The 20,111-nt window shown below is 44.2% G+C and overlaps 1 protein-coding gene across 3 annotated transcripts in view; it reads left to right on the top strand.

Moving 5' to 3' along the window:
* Positions 1-20,111, top strand: part of ACSL1 (acyl-CoA synthetase long chain family member 1) — a 71,780-nt gene that overhangs the window by 13,566 nt on the left and 38,103 nt on the right. For all 3 annotated transcript variants that reach the window (XM_032618368.1, XM_032618369.1, XM_032618366.1), the window contains exon 2: positions 6,928-7,154. In XM_032618368.1, the coding sequence (XP_032474259.1) occupies positions 6,960-7,154 (195 nt within the window). In that variant the 5' untranslated portion in view covers positions 6,928-6,959. The remainder of the gene's footprint in view (positions 1-6,927; positions 7,155-20,111) is intronic.

Raw genomic sequence — 20,111 nt, 5'->3', positions numbered from 1 at the left:
GCAAGCTTCAGTAGTTGTGGCTTGCGGGCTCTAGAGCGCAGGCTCAGTAGTTGTGGCGCACGGGCATAGTTGCTCCGTGGCATGTGGGATCCTCCCGGACCAGGGCTCGAACCCATGTCCCCTGCATTAGCAGCCGGATTCTCAACCACTGTGCCACCAGGGAAGCCCGGGCACCCTGTCTTGAAGCCACACCTGCCAATCCGAATCTTGGGTTCTTGTAAAAGTCTAAGGCAAAGAAATTGAATGCTGGCTGGGTAGTTACTTCTGGGGGTTGGACTTTACAAAGGCAAGCGTTGGATATTATTATAAAAACCTTTTAAACATCAGTTTAAAAAGCAGTGAAGTATGTGGTTTAGTTATATGAATATGGACCCATAGGACAGATTTTTTTTTTAACTGTCCTAACATTATACAGATGTGGTCCTGTGACCTGGGAGAATTTTTGCAGTGGTAGCTACAGATGGGAGTTCAAAAAATGCTTCCACTTAACCAGCTTAAATGGAAGAGAAAAATGTGAAGATAGGCCACAGAAAACTGTTAATCCTCAAAATGTGGCTTTGGAGATTCTGAAGACCCTGTTGGAAGAAGCATGTTCAAAGACTTTGAATAAAATATTAATGAAATGTGAATAGAAAACCAGTAAATATTTCTAAAGTAATGTATATTGTTGTGTGACTTAAATATATGTATAGCTTGGTGAATACAGAGACTATAATAAGCAGGCATTTGACCAGTTTCATCTGGTCCCTAAAAGTTGATCTGTTCCAGTTGGGCATGTTATATTTGGAATCTCTTTATTTTGGGATGTATGTGGTAGTGGTGGCCGGTGGCCAGTGTGAACGGGTGAGGCCTGGCCCTAATCTTACTGGAAGAAAGTCAGTCTAGCCCTATACTTGCCTGTGAAAGCTTTGTGTCCCGCTCTGGGACAGCTTTGTGTCCCGCTCTGGGACAGCTTTAAGGAGATGGGAGTGCTTGAGTGTAGAATTACTCGGCTTGCCTCGACTATTTCAATAGAACAGTTTTCTAAAAACAAAGCATCTCCACTCCCTTTGTCCTTTTAAAATCTTCTTGGAAATGGAACTGGGGATCCACACACAGAATCGTTTTAATGAAAATTAGGTGGCTTTAAGGTTTACTATGCTTCCTTGGGGAGGAAAGCCCCAAGGCGGCGGATGGGGATAATTCCCTGTGGAACTACTTGCTCCTTGTGCCTGGGATCCCTGAGTGACCCAAGTGGTCCTTGTCCTTCTTGTGCTCAGGATGAGGAGATGGTCCAGGGGCAGCGACCGCCGTCAGGAATTCCTCCGTGGGATGGGGTTGGAACAGCAGACCTGGGCACCTCTGTGGAGCTTCTGTAGCTCCCACTCTCTACAGGGAGCCTGATTGCTCTTTCGGTTCCAGGGGGGATGGTTCAAGCAAATCTAGCTTTAGGTACTTTGCCAGCCAGGGTTAAGGAGCAAGAATCCAGCGGGTCTGGAGAGGCCCCGTTGAAAGAACAGCACACGGTCTGGCTGCTGCTCTCTTGTTGCTCTCGAGGCCGAGCTGTGCCCAGCTAGTGCCGGACACAGAGGGCACTTTCAGGCCTCTGTAAATAGCCTGTTGTGCAGGGGAGGAGGTGGATAAAGAATGGCAGCATCTCGCCAGCTTGGCTTTTTGCTACTTGAAAGCGAGACGTCAGGACTTCTTCATTTGCTGCTGCCGGGGCAAGGGTACTATTTATGTGGGTTTGTTTGAGGGCTGCATTCCTGGTGAAATAGTCCGTCAAACCGCTATTATTCAGCTGGATGAAAGCTCGAGGAACTTTAGAAGGAGAGAAACATCCAGCTCACCCATTTGGGGGATTTATAAATGACACGAAGAAAATAAAATGCTAATGTAAGTATACGTTTGCAGAATCGCAGGAGCTGTGCATGCGTGTGTGTGTGTGTGTGTGTCCATAGAGAATGATGCCCTTGTGAGTCACCTCTGGCCCTGATCCACTTTTTTCCTGGTGCAAACAGGATGGTAAGAGGTGACCCTTTGTGTGCAGTAGGCCTTGAACCCACGTGCTCCCAGGCCAAGGTAAAGGGGTGAATGCTAGCGGTTCTGTAGGACGTGGAGAGGGAGATGGATTTCAGATGCCGAGCTCTCCTAATACTGTGGCGTGTGAGTGCTGGAGGGACCTGTAGAGGCCGCCTGCTCTCATGGTTCCTAACCTGGGGTGTGGGCTGCGGGGGGCTTGTGAGCCCCAGGTGCAAACAGGTACGTGCATGTTCTCAGTGGAGCGAGTCAGCGGCCCAGCACAGGGTAAGAATTGTTCCTGTAGAGGAAAAAGCATGAGTTTAGTTGGGTTGGTGTCCCGGTCTTGGGAGATACCTTCCGGAAGCCTTGTTAAGTGTCCAGCCTCTGTTTCCTCATCAGATTTTATATTTTGATGTTTAAGTGAGACACACGATGTGAAAGCCTTTCCAAAACACCACATTGATGCTAATTGTATCATTTAGCTCCTCTTCCCAAAGTTCGGGCAGATGGGTGCCAGGATTTCTGTTTTCTGACAGTCATGCAGTCCAGTTTCTATTCCCCTGCTCGCACATCTATTTCTACCCAGGTCTATTTAAAGGCGTCCTCTGCTCTGGTTCTTTGCAGTGAGCTTGTGCCAGGTTTCCCCCACCATTGGTACACTCCCCGTCATCCTGTGGTTTTAGACTCCAGCTTTATAGGAATTTCAAAAGACTCAACTGAGCGAGCTCACTTTCTGTCGGTGTGAGAGTAGCTATAGGGAAGGAGGAGCTGGCTGCCAGTAGGCTTGTGTGTGCAACAAATACTGGCCGCTTAAGCCGGCTTAAAAGCCGACTGGATCATGTTCTTAGCAAACAGCACCATGATTATATGCCTGGGCTATAAAAAACTTCCTGAGATGGTGATGTGGAAATTTAAGAATTAGGAAAAAGATTCCAACTAGAGCACCGCTGGAACGAGCATAAAATCTGGGTTTTAACCCCTTGTTGGCAAGTACGTGAGTCTTGATACTTCTTAGAGACCTGCTGGGACTGTCTTAAGACGTGGTGTTTGTGTTCAGCTGGAGCATTGAAAGGCTATTTATTGTGGCTAATTTTCTTTGAATGTAGGTCTGCCTCCATTTCTAAATAGCCCAAGTGCCGTTTCCTTAAGAGCAGTTAAATAGCAGGGAAAAGATTTATAACGCTCCCCGTTCACATCGAAGAGTTCTCCCTTGCATGGCTCTGCATGAGGCACTGCCTTCGTTCTTCCCTGTGTGGACTGTAGTTCTCCCATGGACAGCATTAGCCCATTTGTTCAGCAAAGTGGACTTGCAGCTCGCTACCTGGCTGCCAGCTAAAAGGCATGAATTAAACTGCGATAGCTTTTCATCATCACCCCCGAAAGATAAGAATTTAGCTGGATTGAAATCCTTAGTGTTACCGATTAGTACCTAATAAAATATTCTTGCATGGGTGCTACTGAATCAGCACTTTTCTGTTTTGTTTTGTTTTGTTTAAGTTTTCTTTCCTAAACTTATTTCTAGAAATAGACTTCTTTCTTAGTATAATGCTACCTAATCAGCAATTTTCTGGGTTTCGTTTTTTTTTTTTTTTAAGTTTTCTTTCCTAGACTTACTTCTAGAAGTAGACATTTCTTTCTTAGTACAAAGCTACCGAATCAGCAATTTTCTGGGTTTTGTTTTTTCTTTTTTTTAAGTTTTATTTCCTAGACTTACTTCTAGAAGTAGACATTTCTTTCTTAGTGCAATGCTGCCGAATCAGCCATTTTCTGGGTTCTGTTTTGTTTTGTTTTAAGTTTTCTCTCTTAGACCTATTTCTAGAAGCAGACGTTTCTTCCTTAGTGCAATGCTACCGAATCAGCCATTTTCTGGGTTTTGTTTTTTCTTTTTTTTAAGTTTTCTCTCCTAGACTTACTTCTAGAAATAGACTTATTTCTTTCTTAGTATAATGCTACCGAATCAGCCATTTTCTGGGTTCTGTTTTGTTTTAAGTTTTCTCTCCTAGACCTATTTCTAGAAGCAGACGTTTCTTCCTTAGTACAAAGCTACCGAATCAGCCATTTCCTGGGTTCTGTTTTGTTTTAAGTTTTCTCTCCTAGACCTATTTCTAGAAGCAGACGTTTCTTCCTTAGTACAACGCCGTCTACTTGTAGCTTGCCTATAGCTGATGCTGAATATAATAGAATATAAAAAATTAATCACTTGTTTATGACCGTGTTTGTTTATGGGGGGATGATTTAATATTCTCACACAGGGATGTGAGTCTGTTGAACAACTCCTGTAAATTCGCACGATCTAGGTTTCATGGAAATGACTTCAGGGACTTTGGGGAGAGAGGAGGGAAGGGCAGGCTTGTGTGTAATAAATAGGGTGGGTACCTCCCCTCCAGACTCGAAGTGCTGTGAGGTGATGCAGACAGCCAGAATGATTGGAGGGAAAGGCAGGTGTGCACATTGTATGCGTAAGGTTTCTGCGCATCCGTGGGGTTACAATACTGTTTATGAAATCTGACCACTCGGGGCCAGTAAGACCTGGACTTGATTTGTCTGCTTATCCTCGAGGTCTCGGTGTAAACATCCCCTCCTCAGAGGGGTGTTCCCTGATCACTGGATCTTAACGGTGCTAACACTCACTCCACCTTGCAGACAGATACTGCTTGTTTATCTCCCCCACTAGCTGGTTAGCCCGTTGAGAGCCCAGCTCTCACTTTCTTCCCAGCTCCTAGCCCACACAAGATGCCCAGATTTGTTGGATGGCTGGGGTAGTTCAGTTCGAGTTATGAATTCATCTAGAAGAAACCTGCTGTCAGTGTACCGATAATCAGTTACTTTCTTGATCTGTCTTATGTCTGTTTGACATGACCACCCAACATCTGATCGTTCATTTCAGTGGTTTAAAAAAAAAATATGCCCATTGTCTCTCCTTCTTGGGATGCTGAGCAGAAAGAAAACAGTGTCTGTCTTTGGAACTGGCACCGGCATTGACACTCACTGGTCCTGTCCCTGCCCAGTGGGGTGACTGCGCCCAGCTTCTCATTGGCCTATCCTCCACTGTCTGTTCTCTTGGGAAGTCAAGTACGGACTTTGTCTGCTAGTTACCTTTAGCCCAGTGGGCAGCAGCACAGGACTGCGCATGTGACGGATGCCCTGAGAGACCTTGGCAGGCTGGCTAAGCACCGGGTGAGCACGTCCACCCCCTACTCCGCCCCTACCCCGCGGCCTAGTCTGTTTCTGCAGGGGTGTGTCACCCAGCAGCCAGCTGTTGGTGGCACAGATGGTGAGTGGTTTTATAAGTGCTGGTGCTTTCTCTGCACAGTTATGACCTGCAGAAATGCACTTACCTGCTCCTTCTCTGTTGTCATGTTAAAGCTCAAAATTGTCTGTGTGTCTGTGTGTGTGTATGTATGCCTACACAGGGCTGTTGTAGCACAAGATTGCATTACATTGCCTCCTAGAGAGCTGACGGCCAGTGAAAGCCCCTGATATTCTGCAGCTCTGTAAAAAGATATATACGGTGATGTAAAGTTAAATTTGAAGAGGATTTCTATATTTGGAAAATAAAAAACGATTTTCAGTCTTGGGACATAGCTATTTAAAAAACATAAAATAAGGAGCTCAAAAATACCGTCTGAATTAATGATAAAGGTTAACACGTCGCATTGCCAGGCAGTTTTTGAGAAAAGTCTTTCAGATCGTTTCCTAGGATTTCCTTCCCTGTACTGCCAAACATACTTTAGAGCAGTTATTCATCAATAATTTTCTAATTAGAATTATTCTTATTTGTTCTCTGTACTGCACATTAATTTTTACATTGATATATATATATAAATTGTTTATAATATTCAGTTTGAGGCTTTAATATATATATGGGGCTGTTCATCTGATTTTCTTCTGTGTGTTTTGGCTTCTTAATTTTGTATGTAAACTCCTCGTAGTTGTGTCATCTTTTGTTACCTCTGTCTCTTACTGTTCTCCATGCAGGACTAATCACAGAATGTCAGTAGAGGAAATAATAATAATGCCCAATGTGGATTGAACACATTGTGGTGCCTCACACCATTCTAAGCTCTTTATGTGAACCATTTAGTCCTTATAAAAGCCCTGTGAGATAGGTGCTGTTTTTATGGTTGAGGAAACTGAGGCACAGAAAGGGCAAGTGATTTGTCCCCAGTCATACAGCTGATAAGCTGGGGGGGGGGGGTGGGATTTGGCTGTAGAATCTAGGATCTTAAATACTATTTTGTACTTTCTCTCAAATACTATGCTATAATCTCTCTAGATATTTGCTAGATAAATATCTCTAGATATTTATGCACACCCTTTTATTATTTATTTTAGCTATAATAGCTTGAGGAATATAAGTGACACTGTTTTGTTAGAATAGCCAACGCCAGATTCCCCTGCGCTTATACGGCTGCTTTTGTGGGGAAGGTGAGGGGCCCACTCAAAACCCGGCTTGGTCTCCTTCACCAGCTGGGGAGCTTGTGCTGAGCTTTGTCAGAAGAAATGGAAACTGATGGCCTTTGGGTGGTTCGGGCTACTTTCTGCTCTCTGTTCTTCTCCCCATCAGCTGTGATAATGAGAGTTGAGTGTGTTTGATTAGGTGGAAGAGAACGAGAGAGAGAATATAAGGCAGGAAAATAGTAACTTATGCCCCTTGTTGTGAACATTTTATGGCAGGAATTCTGAGTGACTAAATCTTTTTAATATGGTCAACGAAAACTTTACACAAGATGATAGAAGTAAAACGAATTCCTAAAATGTTTTTAGAAAAATGAGATTTAACAGCCAGGAAAAGACCTGGACCATCAGCCTGTGGCTTTAATGCCCCCGATTGGTCAGCCAGCGTCGAGCTGATGATCGGCCCCGGGGAGTCTGGAGCAGCATTGCGCCACCCTGGAATGAACGTGACGTTTTTCTCTCCGGCAGATATCGGTGTAGGGTGCTACCAACCCAGGACGATGCAAGCCCACGAGCTGTCCCAGTTCTTTCGGATGCCAGAGATGGTTGACTTCCGGCAGTACGTGCGCACCCTTCCAACCAACACACTCATGGGCTTCGGTGCGTTCGCGGCGCTCACCACCTTCTGGTATGCCACGCGGCCGCGGGCCCTGAAGCCACCGTGCGACCTGGCCATGCAGTCGGTGCAGGTGGCGGTAAGTGGAGCCTGGCCGCCCCCGGGCCTCTGCCTGTCTCTCCACAGGTTCCAGGCCCCATCGAAGGCGGCGTCGGGCAAGATCCTAATCACAAGCAGATATTGGTGGGGCACTTTGTAAACTGAAATGTGCTCCCCAAACAGAATTTCAGCAGTGATGAGAAGAGGAGGGCAAAAAAATAGGGCAGAGGGACACAGGCAGTGATGCTGCTTGGGTGTCTGGCCACATCACATGGAGCAGAGGCTCGTCCCGTAATCTCATGGGGCTTCTGCCCTGCGCTGGGCTCTGAGCTGTGCCCGGAGGATCCTGAGAGGGGAAAGGACAGAGACAGGGTCCCTGCCCTCAGCGGAGAAGAGGGTTGTCAATTGTTAGAGAAAGAAGGATTTCACCTGTGGGTGTCTGATACCTGGAACACATTGCACAGGGGTTAAAAAGGACTCAGGGGGCTTCCCTGGTGGCGCAGTGGTTGAGAGTCCGCCTGCCGCTGCAGAGGACATGGGTTCGTGCCCCGGTCCGGGAGGATCCCACATGCCGCGGAGCGGCTGGGCCCGTGAGCCATGGCCGCTGAGCCTGCGCGTCCGGAGCCTGTGCTCCACAACGGGAGAGGCCACAGCAGTGAGAGGCCCGCATACTGCAAAAAAAAAAAAAAAAAAAAAAAGGACTCAGGGATTTCTTTTTTTTGTTTTTTTGGGCTGCATACTCATTAATTGCTTCTTTATATCAATTTTTTTTTAGTTGAGATTTTAGAACAGTTTTAGATTTACAGAAAAATTACAGAATTTCCATAAATCCCACATCTATTTCTGCTATTATTAACATCTAACATTAGTATGGTACATCTGTTTTTTGGTTTTGTTAAGCTTTTTTTTTAATTCTTGAATTTTATTTTATTTTTTTATACAGAAGCTTCTTATTAGTTATCTATTTTATACATATTAGTGTATACATGTCAATCCCAATCTCCCAATTCATCCCACCACCACCACCCCACCCCCGCCGCTTTCCCTCCTTGGTATCCATATGTTTGTTCTCTACATCTGTGTCTCTGTTTCTGCCTTGCAAACAGGTCCATCTGTACTATCTTTCTAGATTCCACATATATGCATTAATATATGATACTTGTTTTTCTCTTTCTGACTTACTTCACTCTATATGACAGTCTCTAGATCCATCCACGTCTCTACAAGTGACCCAATTTCATTCCTTTTTATAGCTGAGTAATATTCCATTGTATTGTATTGTATTGTATTGTATACATATTGTATACATATTGTATATATGTACCACATCTTCTTTATCCATTCGTCTGTCGATGGGCATTTAGGTTGCTTCCATGACCTGGCTATTGTAAATAGTGCTGCAGTGAACATTAGGGTGCATGTGTCTTTTTGAATTATGGTTTCCTCTGGGTATATGCCCAGTAGTGGGATTGCTGGGTCATATGGTAATTCTATTTTTAGTTTTATAAGGAACCTCCAGTGGCTGTATCAATTTACATTCCCACCAACAGTGCAAGAGGGTTCCCTTTTCTCCACACCCTCTCCAGCATTTGTTGTTTGTAGATTTTCTGATGATGCCCATTCTAACTGGCATGAGGTGATACCTCATTGTAGTTTTGATTTGCATTTCTCCAATAATTAGTGATGTTGAGCAGCTTTTCATGTGCCTCTTGGCCATCTGCATGTCTTCTTTGGAGAAATGCCTATTTAGGTGTTCTGCCCATTTTTGGATTGGGTTGTTTGTTTTTTTGATATTGAGCTGAATGAGCTGCTTGTGTATTTTGGAGATAAATCTGTCATCCGTTGATTCATTTGCAAATATTTCTCCCATTCTGAGGGTTGTCTTTTCGACTTGTTTATAGTTTCCTTTGCTGTGCAAAAGCTTTTAAATTTCATTAGGTGCTATTTGTTTATATTTGTTTGTACTTCCATTACTCTAGGAGGTGGATCAAAAAAGATCTTGCTGTGATTTATGTCAAAGAATATTCTTCCTGTTTACATCTAAGAGTTTTATAGTGTCCAGTCTTACATTTAGGTCTTGAATCCATTTTGAGTTTATTTTTGTGTATGGTGTTAGGGATTGTTCTAATTTCATTCTTTTACATGTAGCTGTCTAGTTTTCCTGGCACCACTTATTGAAGAGACTGTCTTTTCTTCATTGTGTATCCTTGGCTCCTTTGTCATAGATTAGTTGACCATAGGTGCTTGAGTTTATCTCTGGGTTTTCTATCCCGCTCCATTGATCTGTATTTCTGTTTTTGTGCCATTACCATATTGTCTTGATTACTGTAGCTTTGTAGTGTAGTCTGAAGTCAGGGAGTCTGATTCCTCTAGCTCTGTTTTTTTCCCTCAAGATTGCTTTGGCTATTCAGGGTCTTTTTGCCTCCTTACAAGCTTTAAGATTTTTTGTTCTAATTCTGTAAAAAGTGCCATTGTTAATTTGATAGGGACTGCATTGAATCTGTAGATTGCTTTGGGTAGTAGAGTCATTTTCACAATATTGATTCTTCCAGTCCAAGAACATGGTATATCTCTCCATCTGTTTGAGTCATCTTTAATTTCTTTCATCAGTGTCTTATAGATTTCTGAGTACAAGGCTTTTACCTCCTTAGGTAAACCTTAGTTAGATTTATTCCTAGGTATTTTATTCTTTTTGTTGCAGTGGTGAATGGGATTGTTTCCTTAATTTCTCTTTCAGATCTTTTGTTGTTAGTGTATAGGAATGCAAGAGGTTTCTGTGCATTAATTTTGTATCCTGCAACTTTACCAAATTCATTGATTAGCTCTAGTAGTTTTCTGGTGGCATCTTTAGGATTCTCTATGTATAGTATCATGTCATCTGCAAACAGTGACAGTTTTACTTCTTCTTTTCCAATTTGTACTCCTTTTATTTCTTTTTCTTCTCTGATTGCTGTGGCTAGGACTTACAAAACTGTATTGAATAATAGTTGTGAGAGTGGACATCCTTGTCTTGTTCCTGATCTCAGAGGAAATGCTTTCAGGTTTTCACCATTGAGAATGATGTTTGCTGTGGGTTTGTCATATATGGCCTTTATTATGTTGAGGTAGGTTCCCTCTATGCCCACTTTCTGGAGAGTTTTTATCATAAGTGGGTGTTGAGTTTTGTCAAAAGCCTTTTCTGCATCTATTGAGATGATCATATGGTTTTAATTCTTCAATTTGTTAATATCACATTGATTGATTTGTGTATATTGAAGAATCCTTGCATCCCTGGGATAAATCTCACTTGATCATGGTGTGTGATCTTTTTAACGTGTTGTTGGATTCTGTTTGCTAGTATTTTGTTGTAGGTTTTTGCATCTATATTCATTAGTGATATTGGTCTGTAATTTTCTTATTTTGTAGTATCTTTCTCTGATTTTGGTGTCAGGGTGATGGTGGCCTCATAGAATGAGTTTGGGAGTGTTCCTTCCTCTGCAATTTTTTGGAAAAGTTTGAGAAGGATAGGTGTTAACTCTTCTTTAAATGTTTGATAGAATTCACCTGTGAGGCCATCTGGTCCTGGGCTTTTGTTTGTTGGACAATTTTTAATCACAGTTTCAATTTCATTACTTGTGATTGGTCTGTTTTTATTTTCTATTTCTTCCTGGTTCAGTCTCGGAAGGTTGTGCTTTTCTAAGAATTTGTCCATTTCTTCCAGGTTGTCCATTTTATTGGCATAGAGTTGCTTGTAGTAGTCTCTTAGGATGCTTTGTAATTTCTGCGGTGTCTGTTGCAACTTCTCCTGTTTCATTTCTAATTTGATTAATTTGAGTCCTCTCCCTCTTTTTCTTGATGAGTCTGGCTAATGGTTTATCAATTTTGTTTATCTTCTCAAAGAACCAGCTTTTAGTTTTATTGATCTTTGCTATTGTTTTCTTTGTTTCTATTTCATTTATTTCTGCTCTGATCTTTATGATTTCTTTCCATCTACTAACTTTGGGTTTTGTTTGTTCTTCTTTCTCTGGTTCCTTTAGGTGTAAGGTTAGATAGTTTTTTGAGGTTTTTCTTGTTTCTTGAGGTAGGATTGTATTGCTATAAACTTTGCTCTTAGAACTGCTTTTGCTGCATCCCATAGGTTTTGGATGGTCGTGTTTTCATTGTCTCTAGGTAGTTTTTGATTTCCTCTTTGATTTCTTCAGTGATCTCTTGGTTATTTAGTAATGTATTGTTTAGCCTCCATGTGTTCGTGCTTTTTACATTTTTCTCCCTGTAATTTACTTCTAATCTCAGTGTTGTGGTCGGAAAAAATGCTTGATACGATTTCAGTTTTCTTAAATTTACCGAGGCTTGACTTGTGACCCAAGATGTGATCTATCCTGGAGAGTGTTCTGTGTACACTTGGGAAGAAAGTGTAATCTGCTGTTTTCAGGTGGAATGGTGCATAAATATCAATTAAATCTATCTGGTCTGTAGTGTCATTTAAAGCTTTTGTTTCCTTATTAATTTTCTGTATGGATGATCTGTCCATTGGTGTAAGTGAGGTTTTAAAATCCACCACTGTTGTTGTGTTACTGTTGATTTCCTCTTTTATAGCTGTTAACATTTGCCTTATGTGTTGAGGTGCTCCTATGTTGGGTGCATATGTATTTATAATTGTTATTATATCTTCTTCTTGGATTGATCCCTTAATCATTATGTAGTGTCCTTCCTTGTCTCTTGTACCATCCTTTAGAGTCTATTCTATCTGATATGAGTATTGCTACTCCAGCTTTCATTTGATTTCCATTTGCATGGAATATCTCTTTGCATCCCCTCACTTTCAGTCTGTATGTGTCCCTAGGTCTGAAGTGCATCTCTGTATACGGCTTATATACGGGTCTTGTTTTTGTATCCATTCAATGAGCCTGTTCTTTTGGTTGGAGCATTTAATCCATTGACATTTAAGGTAATTATTGATATGTGTGTTCTGAATTACCATTTTCTGAATTGTTCTGGGTTTGTTTTTGTAGGTCCTTTTCTTCTCTTGTGTTTCCCACTTAGAGAAGTTTCTTTAGCATTTGTTGTAGAGCTGGTTTGGTGGTGCTGAATTCTCTTAGCTTTTACGTGTCTGGAAAGCTTTTGATTTCTCCGTCAAATCTGAATGAGACCCTTGCTGGGTAATCTTGGTTATAGGTTCTTTCCTTTCATCACTTTAAATATATCATGCCACTCCCTTCTGGCTTGTGGAGTTTCTGCTGAGAAAGCAGCTGTTAACCTTGTGGGAGTGCTTTTGTATGTTATTTGTCATTTTTCCCTTGTTGCTTTTAATAATTTTTTTTGTCTTTAATTTTTGTCAGTTTGATTACTATGTGTCTTGGCATGTTTCTCCTTGGTTTTATCCTGCCTGGGACCCTCTGCGCTTCCTGGACTTGGGTGGCTATTTCCCATGTTGGGGAATTTTTTTACCGTAATCTCTGCAAATATTTTCTCAGGTTCTTTCTCTTTTTCTTCTCCTTCTGGGACCACTATAATGCGAATGTTGTTGCGTTTAATGTCCAGAGGTCTCTTAGGCTGTCTTCATTTCTTTTTGTTCTCTTTTCTTTATTCTGTTCCTCAGCAGTGAATTCCACCATTCTGTCTTCCAGGTCACTTATCCGTTCTTCTGAGTCCGTTATTCTGGTATTGATTCCTTCTAGCGTACTTTTCATTTTAGTTATTGTATCGTTCATCTCTGTTTGTTTGTTCTTTAATTCTTCTAGATCTTTGTTAAACATTTCTTGAATATTCTCAATCTTTGCCTCCATTCTTTTTCCACGGTCCTGGATCATCTTCACTATCATTATTCTGAATTCTTTTTCTGGAAGGTTGCTTATCTCTACTTCATGTAGTTGTTTTTCTGGGGTTTTATTTTGTTCCTTCATCTGGTACATAGCCCTCTGCCTTTTCATCTTGTCTGTCTTTCTGTGAATATGGTTTTCGTTCCATAGGCTGCAGGATTGTAGTTCTTCTTGCTTCTGCTGTCTGCCCTCTGGTGGATGAGTCTATCTAAGAGGCTTGTGCAAGTTTCCTGATGGGAGGGACTGGTGGTGGGTAGAGCTGGGTGTTGCTCTGGTGGGCAGAGCTCAGTAAAACTTTAATCTGCTTGTCTAGTGATGGGTGGGGCTGAGATCCCTCCCTGTTAGTTGTTTGGCCTGAGGCAACCCAGCACTGGAGCCTGCAGTGTCCTTGTCCCTGAGGTGAGCCACAGCCACCACCCCCACCACCACCACCACCACCCCCGCCTCTGCAGGAGACCCTCCAACACTAGCAGGTAGGTCTGTCTCAGTCTCCCATGGGGTCACTGCTCCTTCCCCTTGTTCCCAATCCACACACTACTTTGTGTGTGCCCTCCAAGAGTGGAGTCTCTGTTTCCCCCAGTCCTGTCGAAGTCCTGCAATCAAATCCCACTAGCCTTCAAAGTCTGATTCTCTGGGAATTCCTCCTCCCATTGCCAGACCCCCAGGTGGGGAAGCCTGACGTGGGGCTCAGAGCCTTCACTCCAGTGGGTGGACTTCTGTGGTGTAAGTGTGCTGCAGTCTGTGAGTCACCCACCCAGTGGTTATGGGATTTGATTTTATTGTGATTGCGCCCCTCCTACCGTCTCACTGGGGCTTCTCCTTTGTCTTTGGATGTGGCGTATCTTTTTTTGGTGAGTTCCGGTGTCTTCCTGTTGACGATTGTTCAGCAGTTAGTTGTGATTCTGGTGCCTCTCGCATGAGGGAGTTGGGACTTGGGGAGTTCTAATAGGATGAGGCCGGACTGGGAGCCTGCAGGGTTAATGTGGCCACAGAATTTAGGATGGGTGTGAAGAATCAAGGACATTCAAGAGGTGTGTAAGGTGGGATAGGGAGGGTGGGAGGGAGGGAGACGTAAGAGGGAGGAGGTATGGGAACATATGTATATGTATAACTGATTCACTTTGTTATAAAGCAGAAACTAACACACCATTGTAAAGCAATTATACTCCAATAAAGATGTAAAAAAAAAAAATCAGGAAAAAAAAAGAGATGTGTAAGGTAGAGTTGGGTGCCATGGTTGTGTTTAACTTGGCCAAACAAAAGGTCAGGCTCTCATCGCTCTAAGAACCAAGCAGAGAGTGATGTTCCGTAATTCGGGCTTACTGCGGGGGGAGGTGATCGGGAAGTCCAAAGGGAGGGTCTCAGCGCTCCTGCTCTACCTTCCTTCCCTTGAGAATCTCTTTTTAAGGTTAATAGAAAAGATGAAGCAGCCAGGTGTTCACTGGTGCTTTGACTCTTTTTTTTTTTATTTTTTGCGGTACGCGGGCCTCTCACTGTTGTGGCCTCTCCCGTTGCGGAGCACAGGCTCCGGACGCGCAGGCTCAGCGGCCATGGCTCACGGGCCCAGCCGCTCCATGGCATGGGGGATCTTCCCGGACCAGGGCACGAACCCACGTCCGCTGCATCGGCAGGCAGACTCCCAACCACTGCGCCACCAGGGAAGCCCTGGTGCTTTGACTCTTCACCTACTCTCTGTAGTTTCCTGCTTTCCCCTACCCAGGTCAGAATTCATTTTCAGAATTTATGACTCGCAAAAGAAAAGCATTGGGAAACAGAGAATCACCTCATGTACTTTTAGATGTAGCAGTGAATTGTCGCCCCGCACCCCCTCCCTGCCCTCCTCTGACCTGGACTGATGGTCGAGCAGGAGAGTGTGTCCTTCCAAATGAAGCCCTGGCCTAATTAATACCTTTTTGTTATTTACAGGGTTTCGGTTCTTTGTTTCATTTCAGACAATTTCTTGGATTCATTAATGTGAAACTCTTAAAATATATAAAATGATATGTCGGTGTAATTCATGCCAAAATGTAAAAATAGAATGAACTACTACTGAGGAAAGCTGGCTTTGCATTTTATTTCTAGTTAGAAGGTAAACTTAGTATCTCACAACGTAAATAGAAGTTAATTTTTTCTAATATGTGTGAAGTTTTTGGCATCCCTTCTCTTCTGGCAGAGGACCTGGTGTCTCACCGTAGCATTGCCATCACTCTGAAAAGAGTACTTGGCCAGTATAGATTTAAGATATTTTTAATTAAGCAGTAACTGTAAAAATTTAAAAAGCCAAATTCTTATCGTATGAGAAATTGGAGAGGCACGTACAATGTGGTTTTTAAGTTCCAGTTTAGCATAAAGTCATTGAGCCTTATTAAAATAATCATACATGTTCTCTGTAGAACAATTTAAAACTGCAGATAAGCAGAAAGAAAATTAAAATCTCTAATTCCGTTACCTGGGGTATGGCTTCCTGATTTTTCTCCTTGCTTATAGGAATAGATTTAGCTCTGATTTTCAGAATTTGTAGGTCTTAGGAAGAGATACAAAATTTGCTTTGCATATCTAAAAAAGAACTTAAAATATTGAATTTGGGATTATGATACTTAGTAACATAGATACTTTAATCTAGCTAGCATCGTCATATGGACTTGCATGGCAGAAAGAGTAACTTAATTCATTAAGTGTTAATCAGGAGCCTGTCTGGCTGGCACTGTTGAAGGGGCTGATCGGCCGAATAAAGCATTGTTGCTTTGTTCCCACTTTGAAGCCAAGCAAGCACCATTTGCCCATCCCCACCTTCACACCCCCCTCCCATTTTGCATAGGCAGTTTTTTCACCCTCCTCTTCCCATAAACTCTTCATGGCTGTGAGAATGAGAGGAATCTGCCCTTTGGGTTTGGCTGCATCTCATCACTACCCACACGGGCTGCTTCCCAGTCACACTTTTCTTTTAAAGCAGCAGCACAGTGGGGACTTCCCTGGCCGTCCAGTGGTTAGGACTCCACGATTCCACTGCAGGGAGCGTGGGTTCCATCCCAGGTCACGGCACTAAGATCCTGCAGGACCCACAGTGTGGCCAAAAAAAAAAGGAAGAAAATAAATAAATAAAGCAGCAGCACAGAGGTTCTGGATAAGTTAAAGCTTCTAAAATTTCCTTTTACAAATCAGGGTAATAAAGTGGATGTTAGCACCCGTGCTGTAGACCTGTGCAGGAAAGGTGATACAGACACACGCTGTAGAATAGGGCAGCGAAACTGGAGTTGGCAACGGAATCCCAAGTCTCTCATAAATTTTTGAGCCTGGTTTGATCAAGACCCTATTTAGAGAGCCGTTACCCTCTGTCTGCAGGTACAGCTCCCAACCTGCAACAGTGCGTGTCCAGGAAGAATTCTGTCTTCCACAGCGTTTCTCTACTGTAGCTCCATAACTTTGAACAGGGGATGAAAGCAAGTTTTTGTGTGTATATCTGGGTTTTTTTGGTTTTTGTCTTTTAAATCACATTCACAAGTGATATGCAAGTTTTCCAATTTTAGCTGGTCTCAACCTGTTCTCTGGAATTGAGATCTCATGTCCCACTCGTGAAGGTGATCTTTGCTGGAGTGACCAGAAACCCTTTGGGATTGGTCAGGGCCCAGGCCGTGGTAGTTGCAGTTATGGGGCGTAGGAGAGCATTTTGGAGCCGGAAGGGACCAGAGGGACAGGGGCAGCTGTGGCCGAGGCTGGACCTGACCGCTCTGCTTGAACCAGGCGGCCTTGGGCAGCTCACCCAGCCTGACCTTCAGATTCCTCATCTGGAGAACAGAAGTGACGGGACCTTCCCTCCTGCAGTGTTCAGAGACTGCACAGATGCAAGCAGCATCCACTCGGCCCGAGAGAGGTGTTCAGTAAATGTTAGTTTCTTCTTCCATGAAGGTCTTCTCTTTGAACCCTCACATTTTATACACGAGAAAATAACTGAGCCCACAGAGGTGAGATTATACCATACAGTTAGTGGAAGTTCTGGAGCTCTGTTCTGCTGCCTCATTACGGTAGTTGAAAGTTATGTGCTATAACTAGGACTCTGGTTGGGGGAAAAGGATAAAGCAGGATAATAAGGAAACTTTGGATCCGTGTACGTAGGTAAATTTGACGAGTCAGTGGCTAGAGTTTCTAAACCCAGGGGCAGACTCTTCTGAAAACAGAGTTACAGGCAAATGAGTCCAAAGGTAGTAATGGAAGGAGGAGAAGGTACAGGTAGGGTAAGAAACGGAGTCTGGGGTCCCCCACACAGGTTGGATGTATCAATAGGATCAGAAACTGTCAAGAATGAGGTGGAGGTGGGGGCCGGGGGAGGGGCAGAGCGCTGTCAGAATCTGGACAGCAGCCTGCGCGAGTTGTGGTGAGCTTCTGCCTTCCCTGGACCGGGTCGGACATAGGTGGGGTTAGAGCAGAACTCGGTGCTCATGGGGTCGTGGGCCTGGGTTTAAGGGGTTTAGGCAACAAACCATTACAAAGTATAGATGAGAACCATTGCCATTGCGGGTAGGAGGTGGCAGGAAGAGTATGTGAATTCCTCCAATTGATGAAAGAAGTCTTACACACATTGAGATGGTCTTCTCAAATTACGTTGGAAAGATTTTTGAGACCTACCATGAGATTATAATGCACTGAAACGAAAACTCAAGTTAACTGTTTTGTTTTGTTCTTAAAAATTAGAGAAGGGAATACATCGTAGCGAGTAAAAACGTTTTTATACCTTCCAATCCTTAGCGTTTTGGTTTTTTTGGTTTTTCTTTGTTTTTTTTTTTTTGCGGTACGCGGACCTCTCACTGTTGTGGCCTCTCCCGTTGCAGAGCACAGGCTCCGGACGCGCAGGCTCAGCAGCCATGGCTCATGGGCCCAGCCGTGCCGTGGCATGTGGGATCTTCCCGGACCGGGGCACGAACCCATGTCCCTTGCATCGGCAGGCGGACTCAACCACTGCGCCACCAGGGAAGCCCCTTAGTGTTTTAAAGGCTTCATTTTAAGACTGTCACAACTTAGTTGAAAATGTACCTCTGGTAACTCAACCAGTCAGTCTTTAACAGAGTCACTGTTTAGACTTCTTACCAGGGCTTGGCTTAGTGTGGGTTCATACCTTTTAATATGTAGAACCAGTTCTCTGGGTATAACTCATCCTGCCTCCATGTTGGATGACTTACTTCCACCCCAGATAACCTCATGACATCCAGGTCACATGCTGGCTGGGTGACCCTTTTGCATGAAAGGTTGAGATTTAAACATTCATATGTTGGGATATATATATGGTGAGGAACTTGCCTTAGCATTTTAATCCCGTGCTGCTGAAAGTCAAATATAGAGGCTGTGACACTCTGGATTCAATCCTCCCTGAGTCACAGAGTAGGTATGAGATGGGCATTCATTCAGCAAATACATGGTGTGCCCAGATCAGGCAGGAAGAGGCTGCTGCCCTTGTGGAGTGTACAGCCCAGCAGGAAGGACCACCAAGGACTCCTTCCAGCCCTGGCAGAGGACAATGGCCATCCTCAAACTAAGAGTCACATGAGTGACTTGTCTTCATGCCATAAAACTAGAACCACAGTTCTTTATCAGGAAGAACTTGAAAGAAGCAAACTAAAGGTAGCACATCCAGCCTGTGGAAGACGTGCTCAGTAAATAGCAAGGCTTTCGAATTCAAAAGTCCCCTCCTCCAGGGAGGCCTTCTTGATGCCATTGCTCATCTGGACAAACCTCTGGCCTCCCAGCTCACGTGCCCACTGTGACACGGACTGGCATTCTTAGTCCATGTGTGCAGGTGCCTATGGAGTCTGTCACTGAGTAGGATTTCCCCCGTGGCTGGCAGAGTCACGCTAAACACAGGGTGTGGGTGTAAAGACCTCCTTGCAAACTGGCAAAGCAGTTTCCACACGAGAAGAGAGCAGGTCGTTGTTTGAAAGCCTTTATGAAGTTCTTACCCTGGACTTGTGGAGACAAAAGGGGTGATGATGGTGCCCTCCCAAAAAAAGAGTTGAACTCCTAGAAACAGTGAGTAGAATGGTGGTTGCCAGGGGCTGGGTGGGTGGAGGAAACAGGGAGAGGTTGGTAAAGGGTCCAGACTTTCAGCTGTCAGAGGAATAAGGTCTGAGGGTCTGATGTCTGGCATGGTGACTGTAGTTGATAATGTTGTATCGTATAATTGAAATTTGCTGAGAGAGTAGAACTTAAGTGTCCAAAAAAGATTTAAAAGGGTAAATATGTGAGGTGATGGATGTGTTAATTCACTCGATGGGGGGATCCTTGCACGACGCGTGTGTGTATCACGTCACGTTGTCCTCTGTAGATATGTTACAGTGTTGTCAATTACACCTCAGCAAAGCTGGAAAAACACAGCGAGGATGGCGATGCCCTTCTGGACCTGAGTGGAGGGGCTTAAGCGGCTGTTGAATTAGGCAGGATGAAGGGCAGCAGCGTCAGGACGAGCCCGAGGGCAAGCTGCAGGGGCAGAGCAAGAGGAAGGCTGTCCAGGAAGGGCAGGTGCGGCCAGATGGCGGGATCACTCACTCCTCTGACACAGCCCTGTGGGCGTGCGGAAGACTGGCAGGGCATCTGCGAGGGGCGTTAGCCTCCTCAGGCCTCGGTCTGAGCCAGGTCCACACTAGGAGGAAGGGGGTGGGCAGCCTTGTTCCTGCAGTCGTGTGTAAAAGTGAACGTAAACGTGAACCTCGTTCTCATCTCCGGGAAGCCTGGGCTGGGGACAGTCGACTCGGAGAGCGTGTGAGACGTTGGAAGAATCCTTGGTGGGAGGCTCTGGCTTCATATCTGTCTGGGATCCTTGTGCAGATCTGTGATTAGGCATTAACGCTCACTTACTTACCATTTGTAATTGCAAGCTTCTGTCACTGTTCCCCACGGCCTGTTCTTCCCCGTGATATGATTATGCACGTGGTCAGGTAAAGAGGTGGGCAGAGATGTGCCTTTCTAGCCCCACCACTGGCGACCTTGCTGCTGTGAAATTCGGAGAATTTTCACACAGGTTTTCCAGAAACATCACAACTTCAGAGGACATTTTCAGCCAGTTGTCCTAGCAGTTGGGGCACAGAGGGTGGGATGGAGGGGACACGGGTTTAAGCCCTGGTCCGGGAAGATGCCACATGCTGCGGAGCAGCTAAGCCCATGCGTGACAACTACTGAGCCTGAGCTCTAGAGCCCCCGAGCCACAACTACTG

The sequence above is a fragment of the Phocoena sinus genome, chromosome 21 (genome assembly GCF_008692025.1).
Source record: "Phocoena sinus isolate mPhoSin1 chromosome 21, mPhoSin1.pri, whole genome shotgun sequence".
In the NCBI taxonomy this organism is placed as follows: domain Eukaryota; kingdom Metazoa; phylum Chordata; class Mammalia; order Artiodactyla; family Phocoenidae; genus Phocoena; species Phocoena sinus.
This window is presented reverse-complemented; position numbering and strand designations above follow the sequence as displayed.